The sequence below is a fragment of the Oncorhynchus tshawytscha genome, linkage group LG21 (genome assembly GCF_018296145.1).
Source record: "Oncorhynchus tshawytscha isolate Ot180627B linkage group LG21, Otsh_v2.0, whole genome shotgun sequence".
NCBI lineage: Eukaryota > Metazoa > Chordata > Actinopteri > Salmoniformes > Salmonidae > Oncorhynchus > Oncorhynchus tshawytscha.
In genome coordinates, this window is record NC_056449.1 from 15,187,547 (window position 1) to 15,206,696 (window position 19,150).

Sequence of the window (19,150 nt, forward strand, 5' to 3'; positions counted from 1 at the left end):
GCTTAATGTGACTGATTAGAGTCAACGGTCAATGTATCCAACCTCCTAGAATAAACGATGGAATGGAAGAGTTACTCCATGTGCCATACATATCTGCTGTAACATGGTTCCACTGTGAAAATGTGCAGGTAAACAGTGTGCAGGAGCTTCTGTTGAAGCTTGCCACAAGTGTCACACAGGTGAGCACATCAAAGACACAGCTCTGTTCACCCTGTGCCATAGCTCTTCCTTTATACTTTCAAGGCATTGTCACAAGCCTGTGCTTTAAAGGTGACGAGTGACTACTCAATGCTGGCTCCTTTGTGCACTTTCGTAATTATTGTTTATTATGCCTGTGGTTTTAGTCACTTTTCAACCAGCTTCGTTTTGGACTGCCAGCCAACGCTTCAAACATAGTCTTTTGTTGATTATAACTTACTTTGGATGTACACCAAATGGATGCCCCAGGTCAATCTAATCATCAGATGTGCACGCATTGTGTGTTTATTTAACGGTTCCTATAATAAATTATTATATTTTGTGCAATTAGGGGTTTTTGAATTCCGTCATTGGAGGATATCATTTATTACTGGAGTTTGAAATCTGATAGTACACATGCATTGTACATAGGTACAGAATTGCATACCATTTGTTGTAATAGCCTATATTGGAACTATACTGATTCACACAGTCACCCTTGTTCTTACAAGCTATTCAAAGTGCAATCCACTATAGTTTCAATTGATAGCCCTAACTCTATGGGGAAATTTTAAACGCAATGAGGATGGAATGCTGTAGTTCCCGTTGTAATAGGACAATAAATGAGAATCACACAATGGTCCTAAGTGGCGGGAGGGATGTGGGGTCATTCCACTGCGAGTTCAGAGGGCCTCGTAAACACATTCACACCTCTCTTTCATTTAAATGCAGGATAAGTTATAGCACATGATTGAAAAATCGAGTTCCACAACAACCTGCATTTCAATGCTGTCTGGGAGAGCTAAGCCCAATCCACAAACGACGTGGCCTCCAATATAACCACAAAACAAGGGAAGCCGAAAAGTGTAATTGTGTTCTGAAAATACGACTCAAAACACTCTTTCTCATCTCTAGACAAAGGTAATACAACAAAACATCGGCAGATATATATTTAATATCAATCAATATAATGAACTAATTAGTGATGGTTACGCCATTAATAATATTGGAAAATAATATCGGGGGAAAAACGGATTTATGAATCATAAAAGATGTGATTCATTTTTTATATTTTTAAAATCCAGTAGGTCTATTCTCCCAAGTAGGGGTGACAGGTAGGCTAGCGATTGAATTGGGCCAGTAACCAAAAGGTCGCTGGTTCGAATCACTGAACCGACTAGGTGAAAAATCTCTCGATGTGCCCATTGAGCAAGGCACCTAAATCGCGCTGGATAAGAGCGTCTGCTAAATGACTAAAATGTAAAGTAGCCCAGGCTATTTTCTTGTGAACTTGAAATAGGCCTAAACTTTCATTTAAGAAAATATCGAATTGCTCCAAATGAAATGGATATACAGAACTTTCTAAAGGGTTGAAAACAAGGAATCAATTTGTGAGTTCCTCCTTGTAGCCTACCAACTCCCTCCCAAGCACCATCATTTATGACTAGAGGAAAACATTCTCCAAACTGATGGTCTCTCAAAAATTACCCTATCAGGTGCACACCGCTGACAAGTTTCCACCCACCAACAAAAAAACCTCACTGTGCCCAAATCCTTAGCCGCAGACCCTCTACTGACAGGCATTACACCATCGCCCCTGCTACGAAGGTCTTCCGCTGGGTTTGATTCAGATGTAATATTTATACTCTCTGGATATCACTGAAGTTTTATCACAACGTGAGGTATACCCCATAACTTTTTTAAATTTACATTTTCCTATTCAATTTTACGCACTTGTCCCCTTTTGCCCTTTTTCCAATGTGGAGTCGGAAGATTAACATGATCCATGCAAAGTGTAGATATCCCCAGGTACGCACGGAATTGAAATACATCTGATTTTTGGAGCAGCACCTTTGGGAGCAAAGAGGGTGCGCGCAATGGATTTTTGAAACAAGGGAAAATATACTAAGCAATGGTTGCAAATTGAATATTTCGGCGCCCAGCAAGATACCACTGTCTACACAGCCCGTGAGAGCGGAGCGAGGAGATTTGGAGGGGGACAGGAAACAATAGGCTATATTTTTCCCCTGGATCATTTTTTTTTTACAAGGAAGCACCTAATGTTGCATTCAGTGACATTGTTGCACTCCAGTTGTTTATCATTACACTGGGATTCAAAGGCACCTCCGGAATTGTTCGCGTAGTTTAAGGACGCTGGCGGGTCTATCCTCTACTTCTCTCGGGGCTTTAAAACTGTGGAAACAGGTGTATTTCAGCAAGTCAAGATGTCTCTTCTGCCTTCGAGGTTCATATACCTGTAAGGATTCCATCTTTCTATTCCTTTCCTTTCTCAAAACACGTACATTCTTACCAATAGAAGTCGCTAAAAGCTAGTTACGACCCTTGTCATCCATTTAGGCTATAGTGTTTATATTTAATGTTATTGCTTGTGAGTAACCCCCTCCTCCCCTTCTCTCTCCAGGTGTTTACATTTTCTGGTCCTCTATTTCCAGCTCCAGGTAGGTTGATTCGATTGTTCAGTTTTTGGACAGTGTGTGTGTGTGTGTGTGTGTGTGTGTGTGTGTGTGTGTGTGTGTGTGATTTTGCGGCACCCATTCTGGATTTATTATGAACAAATCGTTATCATATAATTGGATACTTGCAAACTGGAAAATACTGTGGTTAGGCGCGCTGGTTCTTTTTCTGAGCTTTGTCTTATTACTTTTTAATATGACTTTAAATACATAAGATTAACACAATTCCCTAATTAAAGTTGTATTGTCCATTTCATAAAAATACAAGCATAGTAACTCTACCCTTGTTTAAACATGACATGTATGGTCGGGAAATAGGTTTGTAATGTAGAAGAAACGACACTACTGCGCACCTTACTCTAATGAACGAGGAGTCCTCGAGTGCATCAGATAAGCGCACAGCGCACCATTGAGCCAGGCAACCAGCGTTGAGGCATGGAAAAAACTGACATGTAGCCTGAAGAAATTTAAAGACATTTAGATCAGGATCATTAGCGATTTTGATCATTTTCAGTGTCGTGGATATATTCGGTAATAATATAAACTCCACGAATCGCGCGCCTTTTTCGCATGCGATTGATTTGTTAAATTGGTGGTCTGTAGCCTACCTTTCATGCAATACTCAAGTCAAAATTAAAATGATGTATTATTATGTAAAGTAACATTCTGCACGGTGTTAGATTCAATTTATTAACTGTAGCTTAATATTAACAATTCATGTATTTCCGTTTTGGGAATGCTTGTAGGCTATTGGTTATTGTTTGTTCATGATATGTGACATATGAACATGAATGTAAAACATCTAGACATTTGACATTATGTATTTGGGTTAAATTAATGTCAGATATAAAGGGTAGTTAGGAAACCACCATGTTATATTGCTGGATACAGTGAGAGGCAGTGGTTAGCCCACATCATGCTTCCATGCCTCTGTTGTTGGGGTAGTTTTATAGTCTAGGCAGTATCATATACCGAGGTGATGCCAATCAAACCTCTCCAGGATTACAGAGAACTACTAGAATTGTTTCACCTTTTTCACCCTGTCTCCAATTTAAAGCATATGTGAAAAAAATAAATATATATTGCTTCTTTTTATACAGAGCTAAGTAATTACATACAATGCACCCAATCCTTGCCCCTCCGATTGACGTGATAAGATGTCATGAAATCTAGCTTCTTAAAAAAGACTTTGGATTTCAAAAAAACAAAAACACTCATGCCAACCTAATTATTTATGGAGAGGCCAATCCATCCAATGAGGCAGCAATAGACGAAGACAGAGAGTAGAATCCCCCCTTTTACCTCTTGGATTTCACATCTCTGACAGAGACACCACATCTCTGTCAGAGATGTTCCTTAATAAATGTGTCAAGGGATCATGATTACAAAACCTGGCATTCCCATTTCATAATAAAAGGGGACATTTTACAAAGACACCAATAAAAAACGAGACACAACTGGGTAATGTGAGGGTTTGTGCTCTGATTGTTCCAAAGGAATTGGGACAAACAATGCTAGTGTTACTGTCTGATTTCGCCCCTGTCCTAGATAGTAATACAATAATAGTGTTTAAATTCTGATATAGTTCTTGCTTTGTATGACTAATTACTTCTGTAATTAAGATGTAGGCCAGAAGGAAGTCTCATAGAGGCTTTGCTAAAGACAAAACCCTCTAGATAGACCAATACAATTATGTAGCACAACCTTGATGGCAGGTAGACTGTGTTATGCAGATAGTACAGCATATCTGAGATGCAAGGGGGCTAAGCTTCCCAGTGAAGATGGTGCCAGACTTTTGAAGTTTCAACCATATCCATTTTCGGGCCGTCTTTGAAAAGGGAGACGGCTCGATAAAAAATGTTGTCGATTGCATTAACCTCAGCCCTCTGCAGAGGCTTGCCTTTTTTCCTCGATGTGAAATGCAACTGTCTACAAAACAAACCTTTATGTTTGTTTAGAGATGGAGAGATTTGGCACAAATCCCTCAGCAGTAGTTATCCCCCCCAAAAATGTTTTAGTTCATGCTGGCTTGATGGTTAGCTTTTGGAGGGGGGGTAGTAAGATGATGTCCTTCTAGGTTGTGGAGCGTTTTGGATGCTCTATTTAGATGCTCTATTGGTTTTGAATGTTATTTTGGTGTTGTAGAGGCTCTATTGGATGCTCTATTGATTTTGAATGCTCTTTTAGTGTTGTTTAGATGCTGTATTGGTTTTAAATGCTATTTTAGTGTTGTAGAGGCTCTATTGAATGCTCTATTGGTTTTGAATGCTCTTTGAGTGTTGTAGAGGCTCTATCGGATGCTCTATTATATGAACTTATGAGGTGTATCATAATAACTGTTAATGTTCCTTCCCTCTAAACATTGACTCAATTCAAAGGAAGTTTGATAAAGATATTTAAATAAGATTTGCTTATTGATTAAGATGCATGTTTTCTTGAGGCAAATTACTTTCTTTTAGTTGAATATTAAAAAGTGATATACAATTGCTTCATATTTTGATTAATATACTTGCGATAGTATTTCCAAAACTAACTGTGTTATGTAGTACCTTTAATGTTTGCTGACACCAATTTTTACCGAGAACAGCCATAACGTGGCTTCGAACAACTGGGATTTGTATTCAGATCAGTGGTTTGTTTTCCCCTTTTGTATTAAAGATTTGTTCTACCCTGAGCATATTTCCCCACTCATTCACCAAATGTCATTCATTTGCTGAGGTTAAAATAACAAGGAGTTGGAGAATGTAATGTGTATATAATTAGCCACCTGAGAGAAGCTACATAAAAGGCCATTACTATGTAATTACCACATGATACAGCTGGGGAACAGGATCTTGGCGTGAATTGAGATTTCAGGGGTTTTGAAAGTGTACATTTTCCTTCCCATCCACATATGGGGTTGGGTGACAGGGCGCTCAGGCTGCATGTATTTGGATGTGTTGTCGAAGTCAGCTATTTAAATAAAAAAAGTAGGCCCTTAGGCAACTTGTAAGTGCAGAACAGAGCTTTGCATTCATTCTAACGGCGTGAAATATTTGAATAGGGGAGTTTATGTTACGAGACGCTCCTTCCTAGTGTGTTTTATGGTAAGAGCTGCCTCTCGCCATCGCATCCACGTCTCCACTGTGATTTATAGGCCTTACTGGGCCCTAGGGCACATATATTTTTGATGATAGTGTAACAGGTCTGGATGCTTCAGGTGTATAATTGCTAGTGGCTTGCTTGCTTGTGGAAATGGAATACTGGTTTCTCAATATGGCCCCAGGCAAATAGTAAATAGCCGCCTCAATACAAAGACATGCAATAATAATGAAGCACGTACCATGTTGCACTTTTGTTCTCTTCTGCTTCTTTGAATGTGTTCTCAATGCCGCACAGTTAGATCAGCTTACGACATCCAAGCAGAGCTTCATGACAGAGTACTGAGTAAAAGCTGCTCCATGAACACCTGTGTCATGTCTTTCTCTTCCAGGAATCACAACAGAGCTCAGCTGATTTTAGGATCTATATCGAGAACCACACGCGGAACCCGGACGACCTGAGCCGGAAGCAGATCCGCATCTACCAATTGTACAGCCGCACCACGGGCAAGCACGTCCAGATCCTGGGCAAGAAGGTCAACGCCAACGGAGACGATGGGGGCAAGTACGGTACGGGAGAATTCCTGTGCACTTCACTTACAGACACTTGAGCCAGTTCCCCTCATCAATGGTCTTTACTGTGGGAATTATCCCATGTGAACCAGGATTCATTGGACCTATTTTGGACTGCTACTGGTCAGAGTTGGAGTTACATTTCTAACTTGTGAATTTTGACCCTAACTCTGCTACTTACTGATTGCTTGGTTAAGCCATTACTATGATGAATAGTGTGGGAATTTGAGGCTATAAGCATGTCTGCCACAGATAAAGCGTGGCTAGATGTATATATTTTCTTTATTCATTGAATCTCAGCTGTGTTCCTTCCACTGTTCTGTTCAGTGACCATACTGAGGTGGGAAAACAGCTGATTGTTGTCATGGGAAGTAATTCTGCGTGATGCCTGGCATAGTCGTTTCCAGGTCTACAGAGGGTCTATCAGTTTCTACATTCACTACAGTTTCTACAGTAACTGTGGGCATGGCACATATTCTATTCAAAGTTGGACGGTGGTCTAGGTGCGTTTGTATGGGAGTGCTTGCCTGTTTGCACTCACATGTATGATTTGCCAACAAACAGTCAGTCGGCGGTAATGTTGCCGGCCCGAGTCGACCTCACTGTTGTGTCGACTGTGTTCAGTCACAGATATGCTGAGGCGAGGTTTCCTCTCGTTGCTTGTTAGAGCTTGAGTGGAAGCAGATTCAATGTTTCCCATGAAGACTTGCCAACCCTGCCCCCTCAGCCCCAGTACCTGGCACCTGTGAACTCCTTGACACTGATTTAACAGGAGGCTTGGGAAGACACTCTTCTCTCATCTCTGCACTAATCCTCACTCAGTCATAACAGTGACCGCACAATGGAGGGTCAGAAAGCACGGCTGAGAAATGGAGCCGCAGCTACAGCAAGGTCAGCTACCCCACATATACACGCGGATAAGAGGGAGTTATAATTCTCCTCAGGCAGGAGTGCTTGCCTTCAAGAAATGTGGTATATATAACGTGTCACATGCAATCCCACATAATTGATGTCACCATTTGTACTACTAGGATAGCATCTTATATCTATATCTGAATGCATAGGTATTTGTAAAAATGTGTAAAAATCCATGTCGGTGCTGGTAAATGTTTTTTAAAGGCAGTTGTTGCACCTGCAGTTTCCAGCGGCACTCGCACCAGTCCGCCCTCGGCACGGTCGTTTGAGAGCCAGCACTGAAAATGCTGTGGGGCTTCTATAGCTTGGCTACAGTGAGCAACACTACCCTAAAACCACTTCAAGCCAGGCTATCACAGTACAGCTTGCTTTTTACCTTTGTAGTATGAAAGGGGTGGAAGAGGGAGATAGCTAAGTGGGGACTTGTGGCACTCTCTGTCCCAGCTTCTCCAACTCCTCTCAGGAGCTCCATTGTATTTCTCAAACCAGGCCTTCTGTGATTTCAGAGAAGTCTCACCACTGTCATTTGATCTTCTTTTCTCCCTGGTTGAGAGAGGGGGATGTCTTCTTCCCTCTCTCTCTCTCCACGTCAGTTCTCAGACGAGTTTCCCACTCCCCTTCCCATCCAAGATTGTTTAAAGGGACAATTTTGGAGATGCCCCTCCCCACACCTCCTGGCTCCCCCCTCATGCCTCCGTTCCCTTGAGTGCCACTGAATAGACCAGTGTGTTAAACAGATGGATCATCTTTAACTTTTTGATTGAGTGAGCACAGACTAAAGAGAACCTGAAACCTAATCCTGAGGGAGCGTAACCCCTCCAAAATGTTTGGCAGATCTCTTGCCCGCGAGGAGCGAACAGAAACAAAGGTGACCCCACAGGGGTTAAGGTTGTGACAGAGCAAAAGAAGCCACTAGTGTGCTTGTTTAGAATGGATCATTTCAAATGTAACCATTTTGTTTTGGCACATATGTTGTTGTGTAAACTTTATCACTGCAGGAAGATGATACTGATATTGGTGTCTACCTCTCTGGGGTTTATAGTAAATGACCAAACAAATGTTTTATCGGTTAAAACTGTTTATGGACTGTATCAACTCAATGCATGTAAGTGTTTGAAAATAATTATCACGTTTTGTTTCTCTTTCGCCGTCTAGCTCTTCTTATTGTCGAGACGGAAACCTTTGGGAGCCATATTCGAATAAAAGGGGAGGAGAGTGGGCATTACATCTGTATGAACAAGAATGGCAAAATAGTTGGAAAGGTAAGCACATCCTTGGTTGTCACTCTCTTGCCAGAGAACGAGGACAATCTAACTCAATGAAATACAATTGGGCCTTTTCTATTCTCTTGTGTTTTCTAGGTATAATAGCAGAGAACACCTAAAGAGACACCCCAGTGTGAACATTACTATGCCTATAAGCATAGAAACATGGTTTTATGTGTGCTTAAGTTCCCTTTTTAGCAACACGCAGACATTCATAATAATACACATCAATGTATGAAGAAGCTACAGATAACTGCCCAAATAATGGAAACACTTGAGTAAATGAGGGATATAAAGAATGTTGAAAGCAGGTGCTTCCACGCAGGTGTGGTTCCTGAGTTAATGAAGCAATTAACATCCCATCATGTTTCGGGTCATGTATAAAAATGCTGGGCATGCCATTATTTTGGTTACCATGGCTATGCCCCCAAAGGATGACAATGTCCCAATCCACAGGGCACGAGTGGTCACTGAATGATTTGATGAGCATGATAAAAATGTAAACCATGGCTGTGTCAGTCACCAGATCTCAACCCAATTGAACACTTAACGGGAGATTCTGGAGCGGCGCCTGAGACAGCGTTGTCCACCACCATCAACAACACACCAAATGATGGAATTTATTGTGGAGGAATAGTGTCACATCCCTCCAATAGAGTTCCAGACACTTGTATAATCTATGCCCAGGTATACTGAAGCTGTTCTGGCTTGTGGTGGCCCAATGCTCTATTAAGACATTTTATGTTGGTGTTTCCTTTATTTTGGCAGGTACCTGTATGTTCACTTGCATAACATACAAGCCATAATGGAGAATGCTCACTCAGTGTACCCCTGAATAAAAACCCTTTGATATGTAACCCGTGCCTTTCTTTTGACACTTCATCGGTCAATTATAGACTGCAATCCTCACAATGATCACAGTGCTTTGGAAGTCTAATGCCCACACAGGAGGAAAGCCATTGCAATTATACCTCTTGTTCACCAGGTGGCGCCATGTAAAATAGCAGCATGTACACTCCCCTCTGTATTTGTTTGGACAGTGAAGCTAGAATTATACATTTGGCCCGACACTACAGCATTTTGGATTTGAGATCAAATGTGTTATATGAGGGGACATTACTGAATGTCACCTTTTATTTGAGGGTCTTGTCATACTTTTCTGTTTTACCATTTAGAATTTAAATCACTTTATACATCGAGTCCCCCCGTTTGGAAAGGTTTTTGTTCATAAGTATTTGGACAAATTAACTTATAGTGTATTGAAGTAGTCACAAGTTTAGTATTTGGTCCCATATTCCTAGCACACAATGTTTACTTCAGGCTTGTGACTTTACAAACTCCTTGGATGCATTTGCAGTTTGTTTCAGTTTCGAATTATATTTTGCCCAATAGTACCTGAATGGTGAATAATGTTTTGTGTCATTTTGGAGTAATTTTATTGTAAATAAGAACAAAAGATGTTTCTGAAAAATTCTACATTAATGTGGATGCCTACCATGATTATGGATAATCCTGAATGAATGCTGAATAATGATGAATGACAGAGGCATAAAGATCATACCCTCAAGACACACTAACCTGTTACCAATAACAGGAGGTTAGCATTTTTGGGGTGGTATGATCTTTGTTCATCTGTAACTTTCTCACTCATCATTATTCATGATTCATTCATGGTCATAATCATGGGAGCATCCACATTATTGTAGAAGTGTTCAGAAACACATTCTATTCTTATTCACAGTAAAAGCGACTCCAAAATGATACATTATTCACCATTCAGGTAAATTGGGTAAAAGATCATCTGAAACACCAAAACAAGCTACAAATGCATCCAACAAGTTTGTAGAGTCATAAGCATAATGTAGTCATTGAATATGGGACCAAATACTACACTTTTGACTACATTAATACATTATAAGTGAATCTTGTCAAAATACTTAATACAAAATACATCTTAAAATGGGGGGTCTAGATATATAAAGTGCTTTTATTTCTAAATGGTAAATCAGATATGTATATAAATACCCTGATATAAAACCTAAAACTTTTAGGAATCTATTAAATCAGATCCGCTTTACCCAACATCTGCATCGTGGTGGTTTTGGAGGTGTCGGAGGTCGAACGGAGTGGCTCCCGGCATTATACCTTAAGCGGACATTGCCATTGGCTGCACGGAGTTGCATTAAAGGGATACGTCAGGATTTTGGAAATGAGGCCCTTTACTTCCCCAGAGTCAGATGAACTTGTGATAACATTTTTATGTCTCTGTGTCCAATGTGAAGGAAGTTAGAGGTAGTTTCCCAAGCCAATGCTAACTAGCGTTAGAGCAATGGCTGGAAGTCTATGGACTTCCAGTCATTTCGCTAACGCTAGTTAGCATTGGCTTGCGAAACTACCTCTAATTTCATAAAAATGGTATCCATGAGTTCATCTGACCAAAATCCCAAAGTATTTCTTTAAGAGAAATCTCATGCAGCCTTGTTTACAAGTTAGAACACAGGATTGTGACATGTGATCTACACCTCCATTAAGCTGATGGAAATCCGAATTATTTTGTCGAATGATTTTCAATTTGAGCGTCGTTATTTCTATATAGCCTACATTTTCTCGTTCTGAACTTCTAACATGTGGGACTGGTGTGGCTCCATGACGATGATCAAGAGCAGCTGCTCCCAAGATTTGACAGCTCCAACACAGTTACACCTCAGACACAGCCAAAACAGCTATGCGGGGGTGTCAGTTAACGCCGGTTAATGCTTGATCTGATTGAGTCTTGCTTCCCTGTCTAAATACATACGTAGGGGAGTGTACATCACAAAACAAAGTATTATTCTTTTTAAACACTCACATAGCTTAAACTTACAAATTCAAGGTGTGAAATGTCTAGTAACGTTTCTGTGTCCTTAAAAGAGCTATACCACAAATGCAACTGTAGTAGTTCCATCTCTTTCTGGCTTCTATGACATACAGCGGTGTTCTTTGGCAGTAGGTCAAGTAGATTTCGCTTGATGTTTTGCCGCCGTGGAAGGCGGAAGTCATTGTTTCAGAGTGTTAGAAACCAGGTGCTAAAGTGTCTTAACATTTTTATTTCTTTGCAGCTCAACGGAAGGAACCAGGAGTGCGTCTTTGTGGAAGAATTCTTGGAGAACAACTACACAGCTCTCGTGTCAGCCAAGTACAAAGGCTGGTACCTGGGCTTCAACAGGAAGGGGAGGCCCAAAAAAGGATCGCGGACCACACAAACACAACAGGAAGTGCATTTCATGAAACGCCACCCAAAGGGTAAGGTGGACCCACTGGAAGAGTTTCGTTTCACTACAGTAACTAAGCGGACACGAAGGGCACGTCGCCTAAAACACAACCCCAAAACAAACTGATTGTCCAATGGACAGCACACGCACTGTTGTTTCAAAGGCCATGTAAAGCTTGTTGCCTTAAAACCCCCTAAAGACTTGTGTAAAAAGAAAAAAAAAATCAGAGGTTTTATTTTTATATTTCAGGAACATTGAACATCTCCCAACTGTTGGATGTTTCTGGGTAATTGTTATAACGTGTCTGTTATTTTATTTATACTGGATAAACTAAGGACGACAAAGGACCCTTTTTGCCACCATCGTCTACTCCTTTGAATTGCAAACTGAAGGCATCCTTCTGACAGCATGAGTTTATAAATGTTATAAAAATCATCCACTAGATTTTATTGGAATACCTGTCAGTTTTGTTTGTGTTACCCCAGACAACATGGATCCCATATTTTCCACTGGAATCGGGACGCCATGGAGACGAAATGGAGAGAGGCGACAATGGCAGGTGAAACAGTTTACCTAGATAACTGCGTAGCTTTGAGTGCAACATCTGACAGTGCCCCCTCTCTCTCCCTCAACTCCCCCTCTGTTGATACCTTCTGACTCGTGGCCTACTCTGGATGGAATGCGCTGAACACGTTGTGCACTGTGTGATTTCTTTGACATGTTGGTGTGCAACCTATGATTCAGCTGAACACAACATGCTTTGACTAGCCAGACATCAGACAGACGGGGTTGTAGTTTTGTTTAACCTGAGTTGATGTGGCTCAGAAGTTAACTGAGACAGAAACACTGACACTGTTAAAATGGGAAATGTAATATCCCACCTCTTGCCTTACTTTCCTTAGTGTGGTAGAATGGTTGAAAAAGACTAATGAATACTGGACAGCTTCTCAAACATTGCCGTACAAGTATATGAGGTTATCTTATATACATGTATTTTGACACAGAGCAAGCTATCTGGTATTATTACCATCTGCATCCACCAATTTACCCTGCTTTTCATAGGCCTACAACCAAAAGGTGGATTGTATCACTGGTTGTTCATGGTGCACCCAATCACCCATGTTCAAAGAGACATCCCAAAAACTCTTCATCTCTAACATTGTGTTCAATCAAGCCAGTTATATTGTCGAGAGCACTGAATTGTTATAATGCGTACTAGGAAAGGTATATATTCATCCTACCCACCCACTATCTCCGTATTGTAAGACCCAACTCTTAAACCCTGAAAACCATATAACGAGAAATGTGCTTATTTTGGATTCGGGGAACAGGTTGCGGCCATCACTAGACCTGGCAACCAGAGGAGTTGTGATCCCTACAGAACAATGTTGACCATTTTACCAGTGACGACAAAGTTCAGCCTCTATTCCTGGGTACAGCTGTAGTAGCCTATATATTTGTCTACCATCTGACAGGTTTTGTATGAGATGCTACTAACAACATGACACATTTATGAATTTTTAAAATGTATGCAAAAATAATTTTATGACTATTATAAGATATTTATTGCCTTTCTTTGTAAATACAATGTGATGAATTTATTTGGCCTCTGTTAATAAAATGAGGACTATATTTAAAAAAGGTATTCTATGTGTTTATAGTTGTGGGGCAAATACTGTACATGTGCCTTTTCTCTCCTAGACATTGGGGTTATATAAATTCACTGGTAACTACTTTCCCATAGAACTTTAGACTAATGTTGTAGCTATCAATTGGTCAGACATTGAGTACATTCCCTTCTCTGCATACTGCCAAGGTATGCATTTTCATATACAAACCTTAAAGTGTGAAGGCTTCTTGTAACAGCAGTAGATTTCTATGTTGAGAAAGGTTGCATTGCGGAATCATTGGAAGAGCTAATCTAAGGATGGGAAATGTGTTTTAATGGCTGACAAGTTTACTATAACCTAACCGTGAACTTTGACGGTACATTAGCTGGTCCATGCTAAGACGTTCTCCAACAGATCTTAGGTGTTAGTAGTTACCTCTCATCACCTCTTTAATATTTAGATAGAATTGATGTTTTAGGAATACTGCATGTACTGACTGTAAGGCAATTTTATCTACAAGGAACAAAAGTATCATTATTGTTTTTTGTTGGTCCACATCATACAAATATAGATTTTTGTTAATCTAACATCTGAGTTAAGATGTGGGTTGGCAGACAGTGCCCGCATAACCTTTCACATTACGCAAATTGCAATCATAACTGGGATGTCCTAAACTTATAAAATCAGAGATAAATTGCTTGGAATGTTATGTGGACATCAAAGTCAAGGCTGAAAACCAGGATAAAGGGAGTTTGGTATCATTGAAATTGTGGAAATATGGAGAGATATTTTAGCATTTTGGTGTAGCCAGTGCACTGATGGGCTCCTTACTGGCACAACTAAATCTAGAAAGAGGACATTTTGCCATGAGTCCATAACAGTTGAAAGACAAGGAATGTTGAGAGAATAGCAGCGAGCTCTCTGCTGTGAACATTCTATGACTGAACATTGTGTTACTTTAATACAAATGATAATACTTTCATACAAAATGTTTTAAGCCTCTTTTTGGCACAAAGGTTTGAGATATTTTTCCTCCTTAAAAACAGGATGAAGGAATGTGGAAAAGCATGTCTTATAATGTTGTGCGCTGGAATGGTGTTTACAGTAACCGTCAGACTGAAAAATGGCAGTTTTGAACAAAAAAGGTATTTTGTTTAAGTTCCTACTGATGTTATCAGACACCCAGTAGGCTAGCCACCTAGCTACACCAGATGAAGACTCTATTCCTTCATTGGATTTAGATGTCTTATACATGTTTCTTACTCTGTCTGCTTTTAAAAGTACTGTTTTGTATGTGACATGAAGATTCTCCAAACCAGAACTCAAAGAAACTAGTGTTCCATTCACGCGTGTGTGTTTTTTAGGGATGCTCAGTCATGCTTTGCGGTGTCTCATAGCACCTTTTATTTCATGTATGGTACTCGTACCATACGGAATCCCTTAACAGGTTCATGACCAGGGCTGGTGATTTGTCAATTTAGTATATCAAAATACAAATATTGTGCCTGTGCAAATGACTTACAGGGTAGTAATAATAAAATAATGATATGCATAGTAATAATGTCCCTCAACAATCTACACTGAACAAAAATATAAATGCAACAATTTCAAAGATTTTACTGAATTACAGTTCATATAAGGAAATCAGTCAATATAAACACATTCATTAGGCCCTTATCTATGGATTTCACGTGACTGGAAATACAGATATGCATCTGTTGTTCACAGATACCTTTAAAAAAATTGAGTGGCGTGGATCAGAAAACCAGTCAGTATCTGGTGTGACCACCATTTACCTCATGCAGCGCAACATATCTCCTTCGCATAGAGTTGATCAGGCTGTTGATTGTGGCCTGTGGAATGTTGTCGCACTCCTCTTCAATGGCTGTGCTAAATTGCTGGATATTAGTGGAAACTGGAACAAACAAGCTCAATGGGTGACATGTCTGGTGAGTAGGCAGACCAAGGAAGAACTGGAGTATTTTCAGTTTACAGGAATTGTGCACAAATCCTTGCGACATGGAGTTGTGCATGATCATGCTGAAACATGAGGTGATGGCAGCGCATGAATGGCACGACAATGGCTTCAGGATCTCGTCACGGTATCTCTATGCATTCAAATTGCCATCGATAAAATGCATTTGTGTTCTTTGTCCGTAGCTTATGCCTGCCCATACCATAACACCACTGCCACCATGGGGCACTATGCTCACAATGTTGACATCAGCAAACCATTCGCCCACACGACGCAATACATGCTGTCTGCCATCTGCCTGGTACAGTTGAAACTAGGATTCATCTGTGAAGAGCACACTTCTCCAGCGGTGGTCATCGAAGGTGAGCATTTGCCCACTGAAGTCGGTTACGACTCCGAACTGCAGTCAGGTCAACACCCCGGTGAGGACGACGGGCACGCAGATGAGCTTCCCTGAGATGGTTTCTGACAGTTTGTGCAGAAATTCTCCGGTTGTGCAAACCCACAGTTTCATCAGCTGTCCAGGTGGCTCGTCTCAGATGATCCCGCAGGTGAAGAAGCCGCATGTGGAAGTCCTGGGCTGGCGGGTTACACGTTGTCTGTGGTTGTGAGGCCAGTTGGACGTACTGTCAAATTCTCTAAAATGACAGAGGCGGCTTATTGTAGAGAAATTAACATTAAATTCTCTGGCAATAGTTCTGGTGGACATTCCTGCAGTCAGCATGCCAATTGCACGCTCCCTCAAAACTCTGTGGCGTTGTGTTGTGTGATAAAACTGCACATTTTCGAGTGGCCTGCACAAGGTGCACCTGTGTAATGAGCATGCTGTGTAATCATCTTCTTGATATTCCACATCTGTCTGGTGGATGGATTATCTTGGCAAAGCAGAAATGCTCACTAACAGAGATATAAACACATTTGTGCACAAAATAGGAGAGAAATATGTTTGTTTTTTGCGTAAGGAACATTCCTGGAATCTTTCATTTCAGCTAATGAAACATGGGATCAACACTTGTTGTGTTTATATTTTTGTTCAGTATATTATGGAAGAGAAAGAAGAGAGATGTCATCCAAAGAAATAGAGGTTAAGGGGCAAAACGAGCTCTAAACGAGCACCAATGGTAACAAATGTATAGAACCTTTTGGAATGAACCAAAGACATTTTGCATAAACCTCCTGCCAAGCCTTTCTTTGAGTTAACCTTTGATCACTGGAGGATAGACTTGGAACTGAACCAATAACTTTGAAATGAAACATGAAATCCTCGTTCCAAGCCTTTTCTGCAGGGAGCTGAAACTTTAAATGCAGTAGGGGCAAAATAATTCTATTGTCAGATTTTCTTTTACCTAGTGAAAAAATGTCAAATACATTATTTATGAACTCAATGTTTCTCATAACATCATCCATCAACATATAAAAACATATTAAGAAAGGCATTACAACGGCCTCTGTCACTGTCTAGAGAAAACGTGCTCTATTTCTGGTGGCACATAAGTCAAACAAATTTCATTGGAACAACCAAAGTCTTCCTCAGAATTTTAAGCACAACAAGCACAAACTTAATAAGAAGCCCTGTCAACACACTATTTGAGACATAGAACAACCGTTGTCTCTCAAACACTACTTAACTTACCCTCAGGTTAGGGAAAAACAAAGACCAAACCAAAATGGTCGCCAGGCTCTACTATAGCCATTTACTGTAGATCTATGTCACGTAATTGACCATTGAGACACCGTACTGCAGTCTTTCTTACTCTAGCTAAATATTAAACTGTACTTGACTGGTCTTCTATTATGACTAAACATTCCACAAGGGGAACATTTTGTGATACTCAATGTTTTTATTGTTTGTCTTTGGACCTACAGCTGAGCAGTGTTTTTACAGGATTATAAATCTGCTTATATACAATTATTTTGCTGAAAACCGTCTCAGTTTTCTTTTAATAATAGATGTTTGGATGGGTATGGAGCACTGTTGCTTTAGCCGTTGACCCATACTAAGTGGTTAGTTAGAAAAATATTATTCTATTTATAGTAGTTTGATGACAGATGTTATACAGTACATGTACAATATTGTTAATTTAATGGATGACATGTTTTTTTATTTTGATAAAATACTGACATATACGCCTGATTGCCTATTGATCCTAAATGTTTTGTTACTTACAGGGATTGTTTTTACTGGTATTTTGATTCTTTTTTAGGTGCTCTCCAGATTGTGTCCCTTCATGCATATCTCTTCACATCCTTGGCACACACAACCTGCTGGGTACCCCACGCTGAGGAAAAAAGGGACCTCCAGAAGGACTTCCATAGCCCTGAATACCCCCCCCTCCCAATACTCCCCCTTCTTCCTCTCCCACCATCAGCAGCTGCCAGGTGACACACCTCATTAACTTCCTCTTTCTCCTATTCTCTTGCTCCCTCATTGTCTTGAGATATGAGATGAGCCTTTGTTGGGAGTTTTGCCCCTTTTTTTCTTGGTCAGTGCAGGGCCCATAATTAGTGCTTTGCGCTGGGCGTACTTTCTCACAGGGCTATGACACAATTAATCAGCATTTTCCCACCAATGGGTAAAAGCCCCTTGACTCTTTCAAGGCCAAATCTGAGCCTCTTCAAAGGAGAAATTATTTTTGGCCATGGGATCATCTATACACTACTAGAGCAAGTGAACTGGGATTTTGAGCGAGGGTCACAAGAGCATGACTAACTGGATATATTTAAGGACTTGAGGCAACATTTCTGAAGTACTTCTACTGGTGCTCTTGTGTCTCATTTCATTCTCAGTATTTTTATTTGTTGAAGCTCATTTGATCTCACTACATATAGTGAGTTAGAATTTCTTATATCCCTACGTTTTGTGCTGAAAATAAATATATTACTCATTAGGATGCATAACTCCAAACATGGCCAAACAAACAACCTGTACACAAACAACAAATGTAACAAAAACATGAACAATTGCAACAAACATTAAAAACAACCAGGTCATTAGTACGTTATTACCTAAAGACCAGTCTTTCTCTCCTCTTTTCTCACATTCTCTCTCTATTTTTGTCCCTTTCTTCAGCCATTTGAATTTTTAATTGATGTTTGAGATTATTCAGCTGTGATTACTGAGTAAACAATGAAACAAGGTCATTAATTGGAGGTTATTTAAATGTGCGGCCCCTCCAACATTTTGGATGGATGAGGGGTGGCCGTATGGTTGTTTGATAATCCACTTAGAGACCACCCTGCCTATAAATGCCTCGCCTGATCGGCATAACGTTATATATCAGATAATCAACTTTCTTGTTTTAAGGTAGTAGCATAAAAATATCTAGCTGTTTTCGTTGAGCAGTTATAGCTAGATCGTTTACATTTGACAAATCCTCTAAAATGTCTGAAAGAGTCGGTGCTATGCTTTTTAATGAGGAAATATAGATCATTTAAATGTTATACTCATCATCATAAATCTGAAAGGCTTTGTCTTTCCAAAGACAACAATAGTGGCAAGTGGGGTGCCAGTGAGAAATCAAAAAATGTTATGCAACAAAGTGGGTTCCGTCCCTGTCTTCCCAACATAGGAAGCGGACCAGGGACCCTCCACAGTATGAGTTCCAGTGCCCATCTGGCACATTGACATTATCACATTGATAAAGTGTGTGAAGCAGATGAGATCAAGTCAATATCATCCTGCTAATTTCCGCACTGTCACCTGGCATAAAAGCCCATCATTGGTCACTGAACTTCACACTCTGCACTTCAGGCCTTGTGGGACAACAGTGGCCTATTGTGGTTGGTCAGTCCCTGTAATAATGGACCATGGGACTGGGTTCTGCCTGGAG

At 40.3% G+C, this 19,150-nt stretch overlaps 1 protein-coding gene across 1 annotated transcript; it reads left to right on the top strand.

Annotated features, from left to right (window-relative positions):
* Nucleotides 1-1,724: 1,724 nt before the first annotated feature.
* fgf24 (fibroblast growth factor 24) lies at nt 1,725-13,369 on the top strand. The gene is made up of 5 exons (XM_024383069.2): nt 1,725-2,434; nt 2,600-2,636; nt 6,124-6,301; nt 8,375-8,481; nt 11,583-13,369. Exons 1-5 carry the CDS (start codon nt 2,403-2,405, stop codon nt 11,859-11,861), a joined length of 633 nt encoding a protein of 210 aa, XP_024238837.1. The 5' UTR covers nt 1,725-2,402; the 3' UTR covers nt 11,862-13,369.
* Nucleotides 13,370-19,150: the final 5,781 nt, after the last annotated feature.